The following is a 21966-nucleotide window of genomic DNA, read 5'->3' as shown; positions in this document are numbered from 1 at the left end:
GAATAGATCTTTTAACCTGGGCACCAGTTGAAAAATTCTTTCAATTCACAACTTAAATTAAGATTAAGTAGTGAAAAAAATTTCCTTGGAGGAGTAATGTGTCTTTTGTAGCCTATCATCACTGCTAAAAGGAGGTACAGCTTGTTACTCCCAAAGCAATATTCTCAAAAGTTTGATGCACATACAGAGAAACCAATTCCTCCCCCCTCACAAACACTTTTTCTTAAAAATTTGGTCTGCAATGAGGAAATAGGGAAGTTTGCTAACTGCATTTTTGCTATGAAATTGAGGCTGTGCACCATATTTGATACAGCAGGCAAGGTACAAATCACACACCATTATCAAAAGAGAATTTGGTTCAGCCCATCTGAATCACAATGCACATAAGAAGAAAGAACATATCATTAACCAGGGACTCTACAATATTGACAGGTCTTGGGGTTCATTATTCTAGTATGTAAACATTTTTAAAGTCCATAGCACGCAATCATGAACACAGGATGATGTCCTAGAAATAGCAATCAGACCAAGCATGAAGTAGCTGTCACAGCTGAACACAGAAATGATTTAATTTTAGTCTTTGGCAGAAATATGACTATTGCTTAATATCTACATATCCCAATTTTTATAGACAGAGATGAGCAGATGCAGAGGTTTCTCTGTTTCCAGGGAACTTCAAACACTGCTTTAGATATAACTGCTGGACAACTGCAAGCCATCATAAAGATATATTATCTCAGACTTTTTAAATTAAAAACCATTGTCACTAGAGGCAAAGGGCTCTAAATAATATTGGATGAGATTAATTATGAGAATCCACTTCCATCGGATTTCATCCTTTACAGAGAAACTACTTCAATTACTCTGATGAACTATATGTCAGGAGACAGAGATGGAAGAAATAATTTGGAATCTATTCTTGTAAACCTCTCAGCAATTTTTTAATAGTTTTGATAGTTGCTTTCTTATTCTATACTGCCCTGATTTTTTTAGATTGAAGAGAAAATTTCTGAGAAGATGTCACTTTTTCACAAAAGGCCACATGATGATGCAGACCCATCAAAGATATTTTAACCAACAGGATCAAGTCTGAAGTATTAATGAGTATATATTCTAGAATCTAGCCATTGCACAAACTGTGGAGTAAGATGATGTGACCAGAAAGTATCACAGACTAGAAACAACTGAAAAGGAACATCAAGTGCTATCTGGGAATTCCTGTAAATTTACTACATGGAAAGCTATTAATATTTTAGAGGATCTAAAAAATAAAAATCTTAGCACAAGCATCTACTCTTAATGCAGCTTAATAATTTAGGCATATTGGATGGAGAGATACTGTGAACAGCAACACAGAATACATTCATAACACTATTTGTATTGCATTTTGGTTCAGGATATTAGAAAGTGATGGGGAAAACTACTTTATTCTATGCTGCAATTCCCTTATCAAGGACTGGAAGACCTGAGAGACTTTAATATATGTTAAAATTTGGCATGAAAAATAGGAGAACACATTTACCATGTGTGAAAAGCTTGCCTAGAATATTTAGTTTGGGTTAAGTAGCAGCTCTCTTTAGAAGACAAACAGCCACCTAATCAGTAATGTGGAGGCACATAATTCTTTAGGCTCAACTAACATCCCAATTTTTAAATAAGGGGAGGGATTCCAGATATCCTGGGAAAGAAGGAAGATAGTGTCTGGAGAATTCTTTATGATGAGTTATTTGTTTTGTTACCAGGCAACTGAATTAGTGTTTCTTCATTCACAGGGGCCCAAGGGAGAAAAAGTATGTATTAAATATGAACATCTTTTCCCAGTCTTATTTACCCAAATCACCACAGCGAGGAGGCAGGGAATACTACAAGTCCCCTCTCCTAAGGAGGTCCATCTAGCAGGAAGGATCAAGAAGAAGGATCTTCTCCACAGTGGCTCCCTTCCTGTGGAACATCATCCCTGCAGAGATAAGATTGGTCTCCACTTGGTATTCTCTCACTTGGCCCTGAGGGCATGATTCTGCCAACGTGGCTGGAGATCCCACAGTGATACGGAGCCCATCCAGTGACTCGGCTGATTGTTGTTGCCAGGGCGATGGGGAGTTATTATTTTTTTTGTACTGGGAGTTTATTCTTATAAGTCACCAGAAGTCACTAAGAGTGAGTTGGGCAGCCATATAAATTTTCTTAAATAAATAAGCATCACCTAGTTCACTAATTTGTTGTGACCAGCACTCATTTCATAATGATTTAAGTTCAATCACTCTGTTATTTTGATATTATTTTGCCCTGATTTTAAAAAAAATGCAGGAAAAGAAGTTGGGAGTTTAAAAAATAGTAATCAGACTCTATATACTCACACAGTTCACAACCAGGTTTCAGCACTGTTGTGATGATTTAACAGAATGTTAGGTTGAATCCAGGTACATGAATAAACTTGCTTTTAGGTCAAATTCAGTAGTCTTCGAGACAAACTTTGAGAGATCCCACTCATCAATAACAAACTTATCAAGATGTATTCAATTTAGGGCAAACAATACGATTCATTTGCATTTCACATAGCATGCTACATAACTGTTCCAAAACAATGATCACAGTTTACAAGTCATAGTGTATGAATTTGTAAATAACTATGTTGAGCTAATGCAAGGGCACAGCACTGGGGAAATTCAGACTTCTGATTGTAAGGTGAACTGAAATCCTGCTGTGCTTCTGAAAAGGAAACATGATTTACTAAAATCAAGTCATAAAAAGAAAACAGGATATTAATACAATATTTATTCTCACTTGAACAGTTTGATGCTTCTATTTGTTTGCCCAATTCTTCTGCACAATAATGTAAGCAGACTATTAGAAATGTGCTTCTAGATTAAAGAAATTATCAATATTTAAATTAAACAGTCACTTATAATCACCCATGTGATCCGGAGTCATCCATACATATGATTATTTAATATTTTGGTTTACTCTCGCCTCAGCTATTAATAGATTCTAATTGGTTATGGCTAATAACACGTAAAGCAATTATAATAAATAGCCTAACTTTGCATTAACAACAAACTGCAATGATCAATAAATTGTCTAGTAGTGTTTGTCATTATTCAGTCAGTCCCAAAGATCTGCAGGCAGGATACGCATCATGGTCATGCTTTATTTCTTTGTTTATCAGGTATTGCCTCAGGAAAAGCAGCAGTGAGTTTGAGCTCCTGTCTTCGTATCTTTTCATTTTCTAATAAAAAATAGATATCCTAATTTCATTCTTACAGGACTAGAAAGATTTTAAAGTGCATGATTTCATGACTCAATTCCTTTTCATGTGTTATATAGGGTCCAGACTTTCGATATGTCTCATTTTAATTCTATGCAAAGAAATCCTAAGTGAATAGAATTTTCTATACTATATTTTTGTATGCTAACGAATTGTTAAGGCTAATGCTGATTGTTAGCATTCAAAGATATATTATGGGTATTTTGCCTGATCTGAACTACCTATTCATAACTACTTCGCCTTTACAAATTATTTAACTGATATCAAACTAAAAGTCCCTGCTTAATAATAATTTTAATACAAGTGTTCAAGGGGACAAAATGATGAAGAAATGCATGTAAATCCCACATTTTGGAAAATAAGTCTAAATTGGATCAGTGCTTCAGTTTGCCCATGCTACAATATTTTTACATCTGCAAGTACTATAAATTTAATTTCTGCTAGCATATTGATACAAGCTTGCTTGAAAGGGAAGAAATGTCAGGGTGCCTCAATGATCTTGTTTCACAAAAAGCAATTACAAGCATTTCATCTAATAAATCTTTAAAGGACATCAAAAGGCTTTGATAGTTTAATCTAATAACACACAAAGGAGGCTGACTTTCTTCCATTATTGAATTAAAAAAGCAAAGGTCAGCATCTCAGGATCAACAATAATGAAACACGGAGCTTTTTCACATAGCCATTTATTGTAGTTAAAGCATTAAAATACTTACAATTGAGAAATGTTGGCTGTTTCAGTGGGCATATTTTCTCTTCAAAATAAATACTTTGTTTTCTGATTTTTAAACAGCAAAGTAGTTAATACTTAACAAAGCAATAAATCAAATTACTAAACTTCATGTTTGTGAACTACTTTTAATACACATACACCTGAAAAAGTTTAGCCTTCAAAAATTTCTGCTCCTATTTGATGAAAATCATATTCCTCAGAGTCCCTGATGAAAATGTTTTTGCTTACTTGCAAGTTGTAGTTATTATTGTCATTCTTTATGCTGTTTACTATGATTTGTATTATTTTATTTATTTATTGTAGGTTTATATTGTATTTTTATATACTGTTGTAAGTCATCAGGGGTCCAAAAGATTCAGTACCATACAATTAGACAAATATAGATCAATAACATAAATGATATGTGCTTTATGCATTTAAATTCCCTTTCTACAGACAATATTAATATTCATTCTGTTATTGGGAAGTGCTGATAGATATAAATTATACAGATACTGAAATGCAAACTTTTAATAGGGAAGAGACATTCATAGAACACAGGATATTTAAGCCGTAGAAGACTTTGTAAGCTGCAAGAGCTGATTCCATAGCATTCACAACTGATGAGAAATCAAATCTTGCAGTTTCAATTTACCGAGACATTAACCATATCGAGCTTCTAAGAGCCTGAATCAATCCACTGCAGGAAAAAAAATTATCTGGCCCATGGGATAGTTTCACTGAATTGGATTACATTAATACATTTTGAATTACGCATGAGAAATTATGCTTATAGCCAATAGTAAGCTAGCCTAGCTTTCAAACTTAGATTTAAGAAAATTTATTTTCTTAAATAGAAATGTATTTAATGCACATAAAGATCTCATATTATTTCATATATTCCAGTACTTGCAATACTTTTCTTGAAATCATTTTTGAACTATATTAGAAGACAATATTTGTAGTTCAGGGTTCAACTGGGGGGAATCTTTGGTGCTCTCCGAGCTTGGTTGTTTTTGTGCAGACATTTCATTACTAAACAAGATAACATAACTGCTGCTAGCACTGATGATGTTATCTAGTTTGGTAATGAAACATCTACAAAAAAACAACCAAGCTCAGAGAGCACCAAGGACCACATGGAACTATATTAATTTCCCAAAACCATAAATTTGAAAGGGGGAAGGAGTGGATAAAAGTAGCTTAGGAAAATCTACATGCACATAACATTGGAATAAAGAAAAATAATCACACTCTTTGAAAATGCTTCACAAAGAGGCAAAAGAGGCTTTATTATAAACAGCTGCAGTATGATTGCATCCATAACTATCCTACTAATTTTATATAGTATTCTTCACTTCTGACATATTTTGCTATTTAATTTAAACTAAAGTATTAAAACCAGTTAATCATCATGATCTCTATCATTCACATACTACCAAATAATCTTACCAGGATGTGGGATGCATTTTATTTAGAAATAAAGTTGCCCAACTCTATAACAACTCTGGCGGGTGTATAGTAAAAATAGCAAATACAATTAAAAAAACTCCGAATTCTTTAAGAAAAACAACCATTAAAAGATAATCAAACATATCGGATTGACTACCGACTCTAGCCCAAAGCCTGGATTACATTTTCACAGGTCTTTTGAACATGGCCAGGATAGAGGCCAGGTTTATCTGGCAGAAGGATGGTGTTCCAAAAAAGCATGCCTTCTAGGTCTCATCAGGTGACTATCTTAATGGATGGGATGTGGAGCATGTCATCAGCATACAGGATGGAAGAGTACCAAGTTTTACAGCAGACTGGTTCAAAAATGGGGAAATGCAGTTCAATGTAAGAAGTGTAAGCAAATATAAACTGCTGCACAATGAGGAAAAATAAAAAAAAGAAACTTCTGACATCTCCCAAATATTGCTGATAGTGATTATGATGGAATATGCACCTGAAATGATGTGTGTGTAGGGGGGGAATTGTGGCAGGAGCACTGCAGTTTCCCAAGGAAGAGGTAGTACATTGCAGAGAGAAGCCCAAATTAAGAAACTGCAAAGTCCAGAATTTGATGGGGGCAGAAGGAAAAGATCTTTCAGGATATATCCATTAGGTTAGAACAGTGGCTCTCAACCTGTGGGGGGTCACCTAAGATCACTGGAAAACACATATTTCCGATGGTATTAGGAACCGAGACACCGCTCTGCATCTGTCTCCGCACGGCCTCCTCCGCCATTTGCAGAGAGAGAGCGAGACAGAGAGATACTTTCGCTTCCCTTCTCTCTCTGTCAGGTGGACTTACCTCCTGCAGGGCTCCTGATTGGCCCTGCGCCCGGGTGCCCCACCCCCGGGAGAAGCGCGGCCAGGGCCTCGTGGCTTGGAGCCACCCGGGGAAGCCCTGGGATCCCTGCTGGCAGCGGCCCACTGGAGGCTCCGCTGAACGGGCCAGCCCTCCCGCAAGCCACGGCCAAAGGGAGACCAGCCCCTGCAATCCCCAGCCAGCCTGACCATTGGACCTGCTGGCCGGGAAGGCACGCCGGAATCCAGGCTGCTGGGAAGGAAGAAGGAGATGTAGCAAAGATAGGAGGAGAGCTGCCTCCTGGGGCCCAGCGCTGGCGTCGGCTTCCTTGCCCTCTCCTTCCTCCTCCCCTTCTTCCTCTTGCTGCCCCCAAAGTGGCTTGGGTGGGCACTGGGACAAGCGGGGTGCCTGAGGGGGGAGCAGCTGGGCTGGATAAGGGGCTGGCAGGGGCCGTGCGGCACCAGCCCCCACCGCAGCTTCATTGGATGGGCGAAGGGCAAGACTGGGCAGCATGGAGTCCTGGCTAGGGTGACTGCTTCCTTGCCCTTCTCCTCTCCTTCCACCTGCTGCCCCCTCAGGTGGCTCGGGCAGGCGCTGCCTCCACCACGGCTCCCTAGATGGGTGGAGGGCGAGGCCGGGCAGCGCGGAGTCCCAGTGGGGGCAGCGGCTGGGCCAGGGGCGGCAGGGACCCCGACGATGCTGCCCTGTTGCTGCTGCTGCCATCGGAACTGCTGCCTCCCATCCTGCTCCCCCTCCCCACTCGTTCGGCTGAGGACGCGCAGAGGCCAGGGGCGGTGGGGACCCCTGATGATACTGCTGTAAGAAAGAGAAAGAGAAAGAGAGAGAGGAAAGAGAGAGAAACAGAGGAAAAGAAAGAGGAAAGAGAGAGAGAAAGAGAAAGAGGGAGGAAACAGAGAAAGAGGAAAGAGAAAAAGAGAGGAAAGAGACTGCCTTCCCAGTCACCGAGAAAGGGAAAATAAAGAGCTGTGAGCAAGTTCCCCTTTCTGCCTTGTTGTTGAAAGCTTTTTTTTTAAATGACCGCTCGTTCAGAACTCCTTGGGGCTTGTTTGCACGAGCTTGTGGCAGATCAGTAAATAAAGGGGTGGGGGAGCCAAATGGTCCAAGGCGTTTGCACCCTGAATGTGTGGACGCTGCTTTCATGATTTGCCACCACCACCCCCTCTCTTCCCACCCTGCTCGGGCAATGCGCTGCTGCTGCTGCTGCTGGCTGAGCTGAGCTGCGGCGCTGAGCCGATCCCGATGCCTCCTGGTTGCCCAGCCATGCTCCGCCCCCGGCCACCCTCCATGCCACGCTGGAGCCTCCCCCGCGCCGCCGGGCCTGCCTCCCTCACCGTCAGAGGGCATCTGTGTGTATCTCCAGACCTTACTGGACTACCATCCCCAGCAGCCCTAAAAAGCACTGTGGAAGAGTGGGGAATGCTGGGAGTTGCAGTTCATCACCATCTGGAAAAACATGACTCTCCAAAGATCGATCAATCCTTCCTTCCTTCCATCTCCTTCCCTTCCCCTTCAATCTCTCCTTCCTTCCTTCCTTCCTTCCTTCCTTCCTTCCTTCCTTCCTTCCTTCCTTCCTTCCTTTCACCCTCAATCTCCTTCCTTCTCCATCTCTTTCCTTTCTCCTTCTTAAATCTCCATCCCTTCCCCTTCAATCTCTCTCATTCCTTCTTTCCTTGCTTCCTTCCTTCCTTCCTTCCTTCAATCTCCTTCCCTTCCCTTTCAATCTCTCCTTCCTTCCTTTCCCCCTCAATCTCCTTCCTTCTCCATCTCCTTCCTTTCCCCTTCAATCTTCCTTCCTTCCTTCCATCTCCATCCCTTTCCCTTCAATCTCTCTCTCCTTCCTTCCTTCCCCCTTCAATTTCTTTCCTTCCTTCCTTCCATCTCCATCTCCATCCCTTCCCCTTCAATCTCTCTCCTTCCTTCCCCTTCAATCTCCTTCCGTCTCCATCTCCTTCCTTTCCCCTTCAATCTTCCTTCCTTCCATCTCCATCTCCATCCCTTCCCCTTCAATCTTTTTCTCCTTCCTTCCTTCCTTCCTTCCTTCCTTCCTTCCTTCCTTCCTTCCTTTCCCCTTCAATCTCCTTCCTTATCCATCTCCTTCCTTTCCCCTTCAATCGTCCTTCCTTCCTTCCTTCCATCTCCATCCCTTTCCCTTCAATCTCTTTCTCCTTCCTTTCTTCCTTCCTTTCCCCTTCAATCTCCTTCCTTCTCCATCTCCTTCCTTTCCCCTCCAACCTTCCTTCCTTCCTTTCCCCTTCAATCTCCTTCCTTCTCCATCTCCTTCCTTTCCCCTTCAACCTTCCTTCCCCCTTCAATCTCCTTCCTTTCCCCTTCAATCTTCCTTCCTTCCTTCCTTCCCTCCCTCCCAACATTTTTGAGCAAAGAAGAGTAAGCTTCTCCAGCAAGTATTGCTATATTTTTTTTGTGATTAATCACTATGCTTTAATTATGTTCACTTCATAACAATGAACATACACCCTGCATATCAGATATTTACATTAATATTCATAACAATAGCAAAATTACAGTTATGAAGTAGCAACGAAAATAATTTTATGGTTGGGGGTCACCACAACATGAGGAACTGTATTAAGGGGTCACAGCATTAGAAAGGTTGAGAACCACTGGGTTAAAAGGTTATAGTTTTAGTTTGGCAAGATCTGTCTATTAGGTTTAACCAAATAAAGAATTGAGTTGATTGGATTCACTGTGTTGTCTTTGGATTTGGGCCTGACAGTAATTGACAAGGAAAACTAATCTGGATTTTTGGTGGATAACTTGATGATCCAGGTTGCTATCATTTTGGGAATACTGTGCAAATGACTGTTAGAACGTGAGAAACACATTGATGAGCAGAAAAAAAATACTCTGGAGGAAAACTATAATGAATTTTCCAGACACCAAAATTAAAATATTTGAGAATAAAAGGATGGCAAAATAAAGACATATAAAATTATGCAATGTGTGAAAGTAAACAGAAAAAAGCTTCATCCTTTCTTAGTATCAACCCTGAAATCTTTTAATGAAATTGAATAATGCAAGACTTGGAGAATTTTGTGCCAGTAAACTTTCAAAAGGACTTAACAAATATATACAAGCTGAGGCTATCAGTGACACCAGTTATTATAGCTATGTATTGCCTCCAGAATCAGAGGTAATATACCTCTGACCACCATTTACTAAGGAGCACAAAAAAATAGTATCCTGCTTTGTTGTTTGTAGCCTAAATAAAGATCTAATTGGGCAATATGAAGAAAAAATGTTAGTCTAATTAAAACTTTAGTCTCATCCGGTTGTCTTTTGTTTATATTTCATGTTGCATTCAACTTTACTTCAGCCTTACGAAGCTGGACTCTCATTACATTAAAAAAAATTAGATATCCAATCATGAAACTCACTGAGTTTTGTCAATATTCTCATTCCAAACTATCTTAGAGAGCTTTTTGTGAGAAATATAACTACCAAAGCATGCTCTGACATGGCCAATAAACCAAGGAAGTGAGTGGCTTGATTCCTTTAATATTAGTGATGATATTAAATGACTTACAAAGGAAGTAAAGAGCCATTTTTCAAGCAAATGTCTCTGCTTAGTGAATAGAAGTTCACTGTAAGACATACAGCTAGAATGAGATCACATTTCTCAAGCTTGTAGAACACCTCAATGACACTGCTGCACAAAGACAGGAGCTAATTGGGAGCTAGGTTCACTAAGATCAAGAAAAGAGTCTATTTCAAAAATAGATTGGCAAACATTGCAATCAAATCTTCTATGTATGTCTTGGTAGCTTTTGTTTTGGTAGCTTCTGTAAGTGACATATTTTGTACCCTTATTTTTAAAAATTTATTCCTTACTTTTGCTTTGAATTTTGTAACTCACCTTTATTATTTTTATAAGTAGCTCAAGTGGCAAACATAAAACTGAAAAAGAATATAATCTCACTAAGCTGAGAGCTTAAATTGAATCAGTTCAGCTATTCAGACTAGATACATAGGAAAACATTCTTAATATGACCTTCTGTTAGAAACAATGTTTAAGCCCTAGGAGTCTTTATAGTAAGTTGGATTGCAAACATAATAAAAAAAAAGCCAATGAAAAAAAGATTATATTTTTGCAAATTATATCAGTGTCTGTTTTCAAAACTGCAAAGAAGTATCAAGGAAGAGCCCCATGGTTATATGATCACAATTTGCCACCTTCCTTGCCAAGCTTTCCACAAGCAAAGTTACAGAGGAGCTGGTAGGGAACCTCACAAGTCACTCTGTGAAGTGTCCCTGGCTTCCCTGTGCTCACATCAACCCAGAATCTCCTTCATCTGGCCTCCCTATGCTTGTGCAGTGTCACAGCCTCCTTCCCTTGCCCTCCCGGCACTTACGCACAGCCTATATCAGTCCCCACCCACCCACCCGCATTCTCCTTACTTGGTGTCCCCCTGCTTCCTGTTTTAACAAGCCACACCCCTTGGGGCTATAACAGCAACCTAGACTGCTGAGACTGTTGCCGCTAAGCAATGGGGTCATGTGATTTGTGCTTTACGACCAAATTGCTTAGTAACAGCAATGCCAGTCCCAATTGCCATTATAACCCAAAGACTACCTGTAAACATTATATAATTATATGCTAGTTACCAAAAATTGTTTTTAAAAATTAGACATCAAGTTATCTTAATATGGAATATTTTCTTATAATCTTTTAATCACAATATTTAATCTTTTCACAATCTGCCAATGTTATGAAATGCTATGGGTTCCGACTTTGAATGATCTTTTCAAATGTCACAAGCTCAAAACAAATTCACATATGTTCTCAGTTTTATTTTGACGTTAGAACAACACACACCTTTTGTTTGATCTTGGAACAAAACGTCATCGATCTGGAGGCTTCTAAATGCAGCAAATGAAACAAAACTTGCTCATTGTGAACACAGCATTCAGCCACATAAACAATTAAAGCAGGACCATTTATATCTGGGTGAAATCAATGTTATTAAACTATTCTCCTTGTTTAAAATATTAACTTATCACGAATAAAGAACTGTTGAGTGATTATATTGCATGGATTCCCCCCCCCCACGCATTTATTTGAAAAACTAAGTCTTCAGTGTCTATGTTGCATTTTTTTTCCCCTTGCAATCAGCCACAGGGAAAGACAAAGATGGAAAAAAATCTATCAGACTCAATGAAAAGTCCTGCATTCCCCCCCCCCACTACCTCTTGTGCAACCATTTCACGTTCGCTGAGATTCTCCCAAGATGCTATAATTTGTCTTAGGGGCAGGAGGAGACTTCCAAGACCCATTGCAGCACTGAAGAACATAGGAGATGTGGAGGAAAGGGGAAATCTTTATAGCTTCATGTACTTCTTCAACACTGATTTCAATGGAGACCCTTCCCCCAAACTAAATGAAGTAAGGGAGAAAGAATTTTCTAAAAATTGAGTATTGCCATTTTTAGCTATGCTATGCTCATCTGAGAGTGCTGAGTTTTCCTATGGATTGTCATTTGATGTTTCACTGTTAATCACCCAGAGTTGATTGGGGCTATAAAATAAAAATTATATAAATTGTGCTTCCCTTGTGAATATGACCTCTTTGCAGTAATCAGATTTTAGAAAGAAACTTGTTTGCCATCAAATTGTCCTCCAAATTTGATTGCTGCCAAGGAGGATTAAAAAAACATCAAGTTTAATTAAAAAAATTTTTTTTTGAGTGATGTATGTAAAAAGAAAAGAAGCAAGATACCAAATCATTTATAAGACAAAAAAACATCAGCACACAAAAAAGTAATACATCATCAGGCATGTTGGTCTTTGTAAACCAGAACATATTTTCATTAATCAATAAACAGTAAATCACTTGGCATCTTAAAAGGCCTCACTATCAATCATTTCCATAAATAATAATAGATGTTTCCTCTGTGCAACTGGTAAGACCATTAACATTCCTTGGAACTCTTCTGAAGCACTTAATATATCAAATCTTAGAAAGTGAAATATGCTCGAGGATACTAAAGTTTCAGCTATTTGACCTTTGTTACAGCCCTATTTTATTGTAAAAGTTTTCTACAGAAAACACACTCTGCATACTAAAGATTCAAAACTTGGTCTTCAGCATCCTATGTAATTGGACTGGAAGAACCTTTAAAGCTGCTATTGGAGAAAAAACTAGTAGGGACACAAGAATTACTTAATGACCTAATATAAAAATCTGCATAATTTAGCCTGTACCTGGAGGTTTACAACATATGTTAAAACCTCTAAAGCCTCAAACGCTATTCAATATTTTCTACAGCCTAGATTGGTTAGATGTAATATTTGTTCTCTCAAATGTTAAAGCACTAAGTTCTCTGCAATAAGTTCCATGACTGGGGACTGGCCTTGATCCTGCTGGTCTTTTGCAAAGCATTGAAGACCTGGATGTACTCCATGGCATCAAGAATAGAGGTTAGCTCTCATGAGATGTTATTGTTCTGCTAAATGGCCATGGCAGTTTTTAATGTTTTGTTGAGATTGGATTTTTGTATTGTTTATAATTTGTTATTAGCTGCCCAAAGCCATATTTGCAAGATGCAGGGATATTTAAATTGATTTAGTAAATTAAAAAATGGAATAAATAAATGTACAGTACATACACACTGCTTTCGATATTTTGTAAAATAAAAGCATGAATCATTTTCTTTACAACTGCTGTGCATTTAGAAAAATCAGACTGCAGCTTACCTTCACAAAGTTCAATGTGGGTAGCAGTAGGACTACAAAAAGCTTTAGATTTGAAGTAGTAGCCCTATCAGCTAGACTAGATCAGAAAACTGGCTCCACGGGAAGGCTGGAACTGCATTTTAGTGAGATAGATTATAGAAACAGTTTTGCTAGTCTGCTTAGTCAGGAATGAGTCACTCAAGTCTCTTCCTAACAATATCTCCTTTCCCTCAGCTTCAAGAATGTCCCTGCCCTTGTTGCTTCTGTATATTCCCTTCAAGGCCATCTTTATGGCTCTCTACACAGAAGGAAACATGTATTCAAAACATGGCACTTAGCATGTCTCAGCAATTCCTTAAAGTAGGGGTCCTCAAACTTGGCTGGTTGGGGAATTGTGGGAGTTGAAGTCCACAAGTCTTAAAGTGGCCAAGTTTGAGGATCCCTGCCTTAAAGGATCCTGTGGATGGATAGCAGCCATTCAGTCCTGAAGAAAGAATGCGGCTGCTAAAGACATAGCTGACAAACGCAACAGGGGTGCCTCCCTGTAATCCAAAGCAACATTTTTCCTTCAAATCTGAAGTACTGCATTGCCACAGACAGCACCAGAGCAGTGCTGAATTTGTGCAGTTGAACCAGTATTTAATACTTTTTCTTAAAGAAAAAATATGTAGCATTGAAGGTGTCTAGTATTTACAGCATTTATGTAAGCAGAAAATTCAGTTATAGGTTGACATGTTAAAAGTATGTTTAGTGTATGGTGGGGGGGGGGGGAGAAGTCTCTTTTGCTAAAAGAAGATTTAGTGTATCACAGAAAAAAAGGTCTCTTTGGATTCAGGTCAGAGACCTGTAATAAAAATACTTGAGTTTGCTAATTGATGGCATCAAAATGACTTTGATTTCTTAGGTGGAAATCTCTGGGGAATCCCAGAGCTGCAAGTTAGATGAGAAGTCAAAAAATGATTGTGAAAAAAGGCTTAGATTAATGGCAAACAAATCCTGTACTTTTGTCAAGAGAACTACATAAAAATGTCAAGGAGTTTAAATCGAATAAAAGGAAACTATTTTTTAAAACTGATGAAATGTAATAAAAATACCTAGTAATCTTTAATGTGTTTCAAGGGCTACAAATTTTGTAGAAATGAAGGCAGTTATTCTTAACTGTGTTTCCCAAAAGTAGTTTTTTGTCAGTTTACACCAAGGGACAGGAAATGAAAAAAATGTCATATTTTAAAATTACTTTATTAAACAGAACTTAAGGTAATAATTATAATTTCCAAGTTCATGCACACATTTAGGCATGAATATTTACAGTGAACACCTTTTCCCATGACTACTTTGGGTAAACCTGCACTGAGTTTTACAATCCTCTTACATCTCTTTGACATCTTCCAATTTAAAAATGAAACTGAATAGGCCAAATAATCTTAAAGAGGTTTTAAAGCAAATTAGAAATGCAATGTAAAACTTTTCTGTATTATAAAAATCTGAGCAGTTTAGGAAAGATAGGAAAGAAATACTTATCAACAAAACCTAGTAAAATAAAACAATGTCATCAAAACTGCAAAGCTTTATAGTAATTTAATAGCAAGGCTTGACTAGCATTATATCAGGTTATGCAATGAGTGTCACTAATTGCATAACCTGATATAATGCTAGTCAAGCCTTGCTATTAAATTACTACAAGTGCTCTTGATTACTGTAATCAGTAACTCTATACACAGAACTCTTCCACCCAACACTTATCGCCTACAAATTTTCATGTTAAAATTTTGCTGTATTTCTTTAACTATTAGTTATAAAAAGAAAAGGTGAAAGTTGTCCTATCAGTCATGTCCGACTTGAGACATGATGCTCAACTGTTTCTTGCCTGAGGGAGCCAATGTTGTCTGAAGACAATTTCTGTGGTCACGTGACCAGCATGGCTATATGCCAAAGGCCCATGGAATGCTGTTACCTTCCCTCCGAAGTGATATACATAATATAACAAGAACATGGCTACATCTGAAGGCAGGACAAGAAGCAATCGATGGAAACAAATCAAAGAGAGAAGCAATCCAGAACTAAGGAGGAATTTCCTGACAGTTAGAACAATTAACAGTGGAACAACCTGCCTCCAGAAGCTGTGAATGCTCCAACACTGGAAGTTTTTAAGAAGAGACTGGACAGCCATTTGTCTGAAATGGTACAGGGTTTCCTGCCTGAGCAGGGGGTTGGACTAGAAGACCTCCAATGTCCCTTCCAACATTATTGTTATTATTATTATTGTTACTACTACTACCACTACTACTACTACTACTACTACTATCTTAAACAACATATTTCTTTCAGTAACAGTTTACATCAATCAGGATTCTGTTTTTAAAAGTTGAGCACTAAGTGGTGAATGACACCTCTAAGAAGGGCACATGACTCTGAAAGGGATGCCTAGATTTTTTTTCATGCAAAACTTCTAAATAAAATCCCTGGTCTAGAAGAGCAGATGAAAAGTTATCTGTCCAAATGTTAATAAAAATTACAGTCTGAGCAACCAGAAATCTGATTTGATATACAGAATAAATTCTGCAGTTCACAAAAGAAATATATCCACATAAAATCAAAAGGGTCAAAAAGGATCACAATAACGTTATTAAGATTCTTAAGCACCTAGCTAATCAACATAAATCCAATTTCTTACATCAGTTTCTCACAATCTATCTAAGGTAGAAAAAACTAGGATGATTTTTCCAAGTTCTGTCAATGTCAAAGTAATTATTTATTTATGACATTCATACCTTTCTTTCAGCCACAAAGACTCCCAGAAAGGCTTACAAATCAATAAAAACGAGAGACAGTCCCTGACCTCAAATTTACAATCTAAAAAGAATGGCCTGGAAAAAAAAAAAAAAGAATGGGGAAGGAAACGGAAAGCAACTAAATCCAGACCCAGGATCTTTTGTGCTTAGCTCTTGTTACAAGTATCTGAATTAGCTTTAAAAAGCCAAAGTTGTCAATCTTATGATCAACTGAAAAAGAAGTGTCAAATATTTCTGGGCTGTCAATTGTATCCCAGAAGAGCCTGCTTCTGAACTCTCCATGTGCTGCCATCTGATAGGAAGGGCTGCTAAACAATATTTAGGAGACAAATAAAGAGAACTGATGGTCGATTTGGCTCACTTCTCTTTCTTTGCTATAGCTTGAAAGAATGATTCAGAGAAAGGTTCTGTTAAACACGCTGCAAGAAACACTTGCTAAACATCTACCTCTCAATAACAACATGTTTACTATAGCTTCAGGTTCGTTTGCCTGAAGAAGATCATTTTAATCAAAACTAGTTCATGGAAGACAAATAACACTGTAACAGCCCAAACAAACCGAGTCAATTAAATTAGGTTCTCTACATTTTGCATCTTATCAAAATGTATTATAGGATACAGTCTAGAATTTGTCCCCTAAATATGCTACCGAGAGACAGTGGCCATAATAATGGTAGCCATTTAGCAACCAAATTGTTATTCAGGTAGTCCTTGCTTTATAATCATTCAATTAGTGATCATTCAAAGTTACACAGCACTGAAAAAAGTGATTTATGACTGTTTTCCACATGTCTGCTGTAGCATCCCCTTGGTCACATGATCAAAATTTGAATGCTTGGCAACTGGCATGTATTTATGACTGTTGCAATGTCCCCAGGTCATGTGATCCCCTTTTACAACTTTCTGATGAGAAAAGTCAATGGGAAAGTCAGATCCACTTAACAACCATTTTACGACCTTACCAATTGGAGTGATTCACTTAACAAATATTGCAGGAAAGGTCATAAAATGGTTTAAAGACTTTACAATTGTCTTGCTTAGCAATGGAAATTTTAGGCTCAATTGTGGTCATATGTTAAGGACAATCTGCATACTATTTTCACAGTAACTGAATTATTTAATCACAATATAGCCAGAAAATAAGTGTGTTGAACAAGCTGTTGATTTTATTTGCATTCTAAATGTTTTTAAATTGTATGCTTTAAATAAACATTCCTTACATTTTTGAATATTGAAATGTTTTCTGTTTTCTTTTCAAGTTTGCCTTTGAAGAGGCTATTTCTTTCCATATCATTAACAACAGAAAAAATTATAATTGCAGAACAGGACAAAAGTATTTTACTCACAAATTCATAATCACCATCCAGAGGAACTCTCCAATCTGAGGAACATCTTTCAGACACTTGCCTTCCATAGTTGTTTTGCCAATTCTCTTTTTCCTTTTGTTCAAAATAGTCAAGGAAAGATGGTCTGACAGACTGCATGGTTTCATCTCTCCCTACAAGTAAAGACACATTTATAGATTCAGAAGAGAAGGTGTTTAATAAACCTTTTTAAGCAAATTTAATATTCAATTAACTCCATCTTGTGACTAATTGAAAGTAAATATTAAAAATCTGATTCACAAAGAACTTTGCAAATATGCCCTATCAGCCTGTTGGTAAATGTGGTAGGCTTGATTTTATTGCTATTATCAACATAATCCTATACTATGTTCAATCATTTTTGTCTTTTGTACTACTCCTCTAGTTGTCATTTTACTCGCTTTGTTTCTCAGAGCTTCATTTCTCAGAGCTTCTATGACACACCCTATGAGTAAAGACCATTCAGGAGCAAATTCATCTATTACTCTTGTACTCTTATCTTATCCACACTGCAGAAGGACTTCCATCAGGGATGGATTTTTCAAATAGGAAATAAATGCTTGATGATTCTAGTAATGGAATGTGTGTGTGTGTGTGTGTGTGTGTGTATGTGTGTATAATGTTTTCTGAGGTTTTCGCGGGTGTTTCTATATAACCAAAGACCTACACACACACACACAAACACACCGTGTGTGTGTGTGTGTGTGTGTATATATATATATATATATATGTGTGTGTGTGTGTTTTCTGAGGTTTTCGCGGGTATTTGTATGTAGGTCTTTGGTTGTTCGGGTTTTCTCCCGCGTAAAATTGGAAGTGTCTTGGCAACGTTTCGACGAAGTCACATTCGTCCTCTTCAGGCTGGTGTTTTTAGCTCAGCTTTGGCTGCTCCAAAGCACGAAGCTGAAAACACCAGCCTGAAGATGACGAATGGGACTTCGTCGAAACGTTCTGAGATTTTTGCGGGTATTTGTATGTAGGTCTTTGGTTGTTCGGGTTTTCTCCTGCGTAAAATTGGAAGTGTCTTGGCAACGTTTCGACGAAGTCTCATTCGTCATCTTCAGGCTGGTGTTTTCAGCTTCGTGCTTTGAGCAGCAATGTGTGGTCTTAGCTGTTTATTCCTTTTAACTGCCAGTGGGGGTATGAACTGATGGGTGGGAGCTTGGCTGTGTTCTGATTGGGTGGAGGTGTGTTCTGAATGGTTAGGGGCTTGGCTGTGCTCTGATTGGCTGGGGGAGTGTTCTGTTTGGTTGTGCTCAGGTTAGTCTGAGTTGCAGAGGGTTTAAGATTTTGGGCTGCCTTGCTATTTTTTGGCTTCTCGTTCGTGGTTGTGTCTCCTCTTCATGGAGGGTGTCAGTTTGGTTCATGTATGGATTGGAGGGGTTTAAAGTGGCTAATGATGCAGCTGTGGTCTGGCTTCTGGTTTGTGGTCGTGCCTCGTCATCGGTGTGGGTTTGGGTTTGTTTTTTGCGTGGATGTGTGGTGGTGACCTCCTGTGTGGTTTTTTGTGAGTGTGGTTGGTATCATTTTTTGTGTTAGGGAGTCGTTTGTCAATCATGATACCAGACCACACTCACAAAAAACCACACAGGCAGCCAAAATCTTAAACCTCTGCAACTCAGACTAACCTGAGCACAACCAAACAGAAACACTCCCCCAGCAATCGAAGCAAGCCAAGCCCCTAACCATTCAGAACACACCTCCACCCAATCAGAACCACAGCCAAGCTCCCACCCAAATCAGTCACACCCACTGGCAGTAAAAGAAGAAACAGCTAAGACCACACATTGCTGATCAAAAGCACAAAGCCGAAAACACCAGCCTGAAGATGACGAATGGGACTTTGTCGAAACATTGCCAAGACACTTCCAATTTTACGCAGGAGAAAACCCGAATAACCAAAAACCTACATATATATATATATATATATATATATATATATATATATATATATATATATATATATATAATTGTTTAGAAGAGAGGCAGGAAACAGTTTAGCAAGCCTAATTTAAAATCACTCAGATTAGAATTTTTAGAATCATTTTCTACACCTTAAAACCCACGTTACATCTACACATTACACATTACAACCAGGTTATACTGAAATGCAGAGCTCTTAGAAAACAGGCTATAAATTTAACAAATAGAGAATGTTGGGTTTGACTTATAAACCATTAGACCAGGGGTGTTAAACTGCCAGCCCGCGGACCGGACGCGTCACGAGGAAAGCACGCCCACCCCATTGCCAGCAATGGGGAAAAAGTTCCGATACGTCGCATGACGTCATGTGGACATTGTGAGTTTGACATGTCTGCATTAAACTATTTCAGCAACTATTTTGTTTGTATTCTAAAGATTTTTAAAGAACACATTATTGATGTTATCAAGGAGCTCTGTCTCAATGTCATTGTAAATATTTAGGTATCATTTAGATAATGCAATGTCATTTAGATAATACCTAGGAATTTGTTTTCAATTATCTCCATTTCACATAGAGAAGAAGAGGGAAATATAACACTGTATGTAGCTAGTGTTATTTATTTTAGCATTCACTACCAATAGCCCATTCTGTTATGAGATGTGGAAGCTTATGCAAATAAATGCCTCATTCTATAACTAGTTCTTATTTTAAACATATCCTTTTAAGGTTACCAATCCAGAGTTAACAAAGGAAGTATCATCAAAAATCTGAATTTTTCAGCAGAGGCAATGGAGTAGCCTTGCTTCTCTTTTTCTACTCTACAACTTGATGGAATAGCTGTAAATTAACTGAGAAAGGGCAAAAGGCAACAGATAGTGGAGAAAATGGAATGTCAAGCTTCTGTTCACTCCCGTGACTATTCAGTTATGAGGTACTCATATATGTAACAATCCATGCACTGAACAAAATACAAAGCACTCTCAGAAACATTCAACAGATTTATCCAAACTAATAAAAAAGATAAGATGTTTTCATAAAAGCTTTTATTTCACAGTTAAATTACCCTTCGATAAATTTTGAGAAAGGTCCACATGATGTTGCCCACACTTAGAATCCACTCCTTTTATCAATCTTTTTTATTAATTTTTTTTCATCAACATATGTTAATTTTTCCAATCAACAAGTTGTCTGGAGTTTGCTAAGCTAATACATGTTCAACTCCTAATCCTTCATTCTTTTCTCTAACCAAGAATAAAATAAATTCCAAATTTGATAGTAGTCCGTATCTTCTTTGTCTTTCAGCCTCATAGTTAGTCTGTCCATCTCTGCACATTCCAATATTTTCGTAATTATTTCTTCCTCTGATGGCAATCCTTCATTCTTCCAATATTGTGCAAAAATTATTCTCGCTGCTGTGGTAATATGTAAAGTTAAATATAATTTCTGCTTATTAGTCTTTTCAGACCTAATGCCTAGTAAAAATGTTCAGGTTTAAAATCCACTTGTTCGCCCAATATTTTTTCTAACCACATATGTATGCTTTTCCAATAGGCCTTTGCCTTCCCACATGTCCACCAAATATGATAATACGTGCCTATGTTATGTTTACATTTCCAACATCTATGTGACATATTTTTAAACATTTTTGCTAATCTTGCTGGTGGAAGGTGCCATCTATAAAACATTTTATACAGATTTTCTTTGTATGAAGTTGACATTGTTAATTTATAGTTTCTCTCCCATAACATTTGCCATTTTTTAATTCTATATCATAACCAAATTTTTTTGCCCATCTTATCATTGTTTCTTTCACTTGTTCACTTTCCATATCTAAAATTAACAAAAAGTTATACATTTTCTTAATTAATTTCTCATCTGAGGTTAACATTAGCATGGCCCCTGCACTTACAATCCACTCCTCTTTCCATAAAATGCAAAATTGTTGCATGATATTTAAGATTGGTAAACCTTGGTGTCCACCATGTCAATGCAATTTATGTTTTATGGTTATCTAGAAGCTGCATAATAAATGCCAACTGAAGCATTTAGTCTGCAATTTTATATGCACTTATATGTTATGATAGTGGTTGGGCTTCTCAATTAACATGTATAAGACTGCTCTAAAATTACTGTATCAATTTCAATGCACAATATTCCAGATTTTGATGATTCTTCTTTTAAGACATATTAAAGCTCTTATGTAATAAGGCAGGCTAGAAACATAATTTCTGCAGCACAAAAGGCAAACTGCATGGCAATCTAGAATGTGTACCCAACTGTGAAATGAAGCAAAAAGAAAAAAGAAAAAAAATAAGAATTGCAATCTCTCCAATATATTTTGAAGTTTCTATAAAACATATAAAAATATTTTCTAAACACAATGCTTAAAACCATTATTTAATAACAAACTGTAACACAAACAGTGTAAAATGTTTATCTTGGTCCAGGACAGATGCAAAAGTTTGCTGGCATTTGCATTACCACATTTCTGCTGCCTGCTCAGAAATACAAATTTTGGTTGATTGATTTTCCCTTAATGGAAGTTCCACAACAGCAGCAAAACCACTAAAGAAGTATCACTCCAAGTCCTTATTAATCTCTGGGAAGATTATCCTATGTAAGTCCTTCCCAAACAACATCAATGGTCATAGAGGAATCTATAAAAGATAGTATTGCCTTCAGTGATATTTTAGGTAAAATATTTTCACATGATAATCATGTCCTATTACAAAGCCAACTAAAATCATGTTAATGTTCTAGATTCTTGTACATTTTTTTAAAAAATGTGATCTACTAAAGAGGCTGGCCCATGTAACTCTAGAAGTATGCTGGCTAGTTCACTGGTCTGAATAAAGTCAAACTGATATGCCCTACAAAACATCTCCATGTGAATGGAATTCATGTA

At 37.8% G+C, this 21966-nt stretch overlaps 1 protein-coding gene across 3 annotated transcripts in view; it reads right to left on the bottom strand.

Moving 5' to 3' along the window:
• STK4 (serine/threonine kinase 4) overlaps positions 1-21966 on the bottom strand; it is a 65296-nt gene that overhangs the window by 6377 nt on the left and 36953 nt on the right. For 2 of the 3 annotated variants that reach the window (XM_039351313.1, XM_039351312.1), the window contains exon 10: positions 17120-17271. In XM_039351313.1, coding sequence (XP_039207247.1) covers positions 17120-17271 — 152 coding nt within the window. Of the gene's footprint in view, positions 1-17119; positions 17272-20919; positions 21338-21966 lie in introns of those variants that run through there. The other variant, XM_039351314.1, reaches the window with a different exon arrangement.

This window comes from Crotalus tigris, unplaced genomic scaffold (assembly GCF_016545835.1).
Source record: "Crotalus tigris isolate CLP2741 ecotype Arizona unplaced genomic scaffold, ASM1654583v1 scf7180000018371.15429387391:27106975, whole genome shotgun sequence".
Lineage (NCBI taxonomy): Eukaryota > Metazoa > Chordata > Lepidosauria > Squamata > Viperidae > Crotalus > Crotalus tigris.
The sequence above is the reverse complement of the archived record's forward strand: the minus strand, read 5'-3'. Positions and strand labels throughout refer to the sequence as shown.